This window comes from Hydra vulgaris, chromosome 03 (genome assembly GCF_038396675.1).
Source record: "Hydra vulgaris chromosome 03, alternate assembly HydraT2T_AEP".
NCBI classification, from domain to species: Eukaryota; Metazoa; Cnidaria; class Hydrozoa; order Anthoathecata; family Hydridae; genus Hydra; species Hydra vulgaris.
In genome coordinates, this window is record NC_088922.1 from 64,819,050 (window position 1) to 64,822,225 (window position 3,176).

At 27.7% G+C, this 3,176-nt stretch overlaps 1 protein-coding gene across 1 annotated transcript; it reads right to left on the reverse strand.

The window, feature by feature from the left end:
* Window positions 1–487: 487 nt before the first annotated feature.
* LOC136077811 (uncharacterized) lies at window positions 488–2,845 on the reverse strand. Its single transcript, XM_065791968.1, has 4 exons — window positions 2,525–2,845; window positions 1,289–2,429; window positions 847–1,125; window positions 488–745 (listed from the first exon to the last, which is right to left on the reverse strand). Exons 2-4 carry the CDS (start codon window positions 1,496–1,498, stop codon window positions 665–667), a joined length of 570 nt encoding a protein of 189 aa, XP_065648040.1. The 5' UTR covers window positions 1,499–2,429; window positions 2,525–2,845; the 3' UTR covers window positions 488–664.
* Window positions 2,846–3,176: the final 331 nt, after the last annotated feature.

A 3,176-nucleotide genomic window follows, 5' to 3' on the forward strand; every position in this document is an offset into this window, starting at 1 on the left:
ACTTAAGAAAAATCTTTTTAATTTTTTTTGCCCAAAAATTTCTTAATTCAAAACTTTCATATATATATATATATATATATATATATATATATATATATATATATATATATATATATATATATATATATATATATATATATATATATATATATATATATATATATTAGGGTGGTTCAAAAATAGGTCATGTCAAAAATTTGAAAAGAGCCCTAGCTTATGATCTGCCTTGACCCCAAAATAGTATTTAAAATTTTTTACAAAAATTTTTTTGATCATCGGAAGGGTCCCCACAAAGGGCAAAAGGGTCAATTTTTGCCCCATTTTAAGAAAAACTTTACCCCGCTTGTGGGACCCTTAAATTTTAACCAATTTAAAAAAAAAATTATCCAATAACATTGTAATGAGTTATACAACTCAAGTTTAAGGGGCTCTTTTCATAAATATTTTTTTAAGTAACTTTCAGAAGAATGATAAAACATTGAAAATCATCAAAACATAAAATGTTTTTTTAAAAAAAATAAGTATTTGTTTGAATACAATAAAAAAAAAACTTTACCAATACAAAACAAAAACCAAACATTTACAAGTGTTTCAAAAATAAAATGAATCAAAAAGTAGATATTAAATAATACTATTGAGTGCAGCTTTCGCATGATCCAACTTTTTAAAAATAAATAGAAACAGCTTGAGCTCCAGCTTTATTCAATTCCTCAAACCTTTTCATCTGCCAGTATGCTTTCATATCCTAATAGTTAAGGGTTAGATTTTTCAATGTTTAATTTAAAAATAAACTTTTTGTATTCAAAATTATATTTTTATTTTAAAACAATTATTCAGACCGTGTACCTGCGTTGGAGCAGTTGAACTTAGCTCCGCTCTAAGAAACCATTCAGCGTAAAAAATTGAAAGAAACTTTGTCATTTCAGTGATTTCATCCTTGCTCTCTTCATTGATTTCAGGGATTTTTTCCATAAGTAGAAACAGTTTTAGGTAAAATAAACTTTTACCCATGAATCTGGCATGATGAACAGCTTCAGGATTGTGAAGTTTAAACCTGTCAGTGTGTGACAGTACCATCGATGTAAGTTCAGCCAATTCTTGATAATCTTTACGAAACTTTCCATCCTAAACAAATTTTTTTTCCTAAAGTTATAATAACTTAAATTACTTAATACAAATTTGTAAAACTGGAAAATTATATGTGAAGTACTACTTTACTATACTATTTTTTGGAAATAAGAAGAGATAATTAGATTTTAAATTAATTTATAAAGCTATTATTACTCACCTTCTTAAAAACTTTAGTGCTAATTATATATCTGCAAAATTGTATAGCACTCAGCCTTTGTTCATTAATCCAGGAATCAACAGGAGTTGATAATCTTTTTAAATCTTGATTTTCAGTATCTAGATCATTCCAATGGTTCTTCAGAAGGTTAAATAATTTATTTTCTGGTCCTGAAGTATGACTACTTGGATAAAATAAAATGGGTAACATGACGCTCAAAAATATGGTGTCGATATGCCGTTAATAACATAGGGCGCTGTAAGTGCACAATGATTCTGCTACAAGCTCCTTTTGCTTTACCTGTGTTGGCGCTAGTGGTATCAAAGCAAAGACACTGAACTTTATCCTCTTATCCAAAGTTAGAAATAAGTTCTTCTATAGCTTCTTTTTGGTGTTCTCCAGAACCTGAGTCGATTACTGGAATTCCAAGTAACTTGGTTTGTCCTTTAATCCTAGCAAGAACAGCTAACATATCTTTTGAAAACTGTTTTCCTTCAGTAAGTTCTTTCACAATTTTTCCATCAAAATGAATTGTTATCAAAGAATTTGAAGATTTAGAAATGCTTTTTATATGGTCTCTGATTTCATTTGCACCCATTACCACAGCATTCTCTGCTGCTCTGTATGATGAAGATTTAGAGCATACAAACTCAGACATGCATCCTCCAGAATTGACAATAATACTGAATTGCTGTATGTTGATGTGGAGTTAAACCCTCTCCAACTGCTGTGTGAGCAGTACGGTGCAAGATATCCTTTGGTAGGTTGACAGAACTTGTAGGATCAATATATGACTCAATTTCAAATTCACTATCACTTGAATTGCTTTTATTGGTATTAAAAGAACTTAATGAATTTTTAGAATCATTATCTGATACATTGTTTAATTTATTATAAATTATTAAACTTTCCTTTCCTTTCCTCTAATTGGTCTTTAAGAAAAGCTATGTCTTCCTCTTTGTCATTTTGGTTTCTCAACCTATCTTTTCTTATTTTTTCAATCATATTTAGTGGGTTTTCTCCGATCCAGAAAACCTTTTTCATATTTTCTTTAAAGTTCTTTCTTTTTTTAACTTCAGCAGCGTTGTTTCTTTTGCTTAGGCTTTTCAGCTTCATCTTGCACCATTTTTGTGACCTTGATCTTATAAAATGAAATTATTATTATTAAATGCTTATAAAAACTTAAAAATATATTTTAGTGTTTTGATAAGGTTATACAGTTTGATCTATCATTACCTTAGCTTCTTAGTTGTAATTACTTCAAATCCACCACGTGTCCATGGAACTACAAGTTTAGATATTATGCAGCAATGTAACTGACTGGTAGGACAATTTTGTGAGAATGATCCACTTTTGTTTGGACATCCTACAATAAAACTCAGTTTAACTTCAGGTTTAGATTTTCTCAGAAAGTTGTAGTATTGAAGAATTTCTTGTGTAGTTGCAAATTTGTTGTTAGGAATAGTACAATTTCTTTTTCCCACTAAAAAATCATCAACTCTTTCAATTTTCTTTTTGGGTGGTATCATATAAATTATTAATACTTTATGTTAGTCTAAAATTAAATGTTTACATATAAGTATATTAGATGAAATAATAAGATTATATTTTAATTTTGAAAATGAAATATTTATTTTTAATTTTATTTAAAATCTTTTTTATTCTTTATTCAAAAAAAAAATTGTTCAGCAAAAAAAGTTATGTTTTCAAATATTAAATTATACAAAAAAATTGAAATTTAAGATATTTTGAAAATACCCAATAAAAACCCGCTTTTTGCTGAAAAAATGAAATTCTTGGAATGTTTATTTTTGAAAAGAGCCCCTTAAACATAAGTTGTATAACTCATTACCATGTTATTGGGTAGTTTTTTTTTTTTAATGGTTGA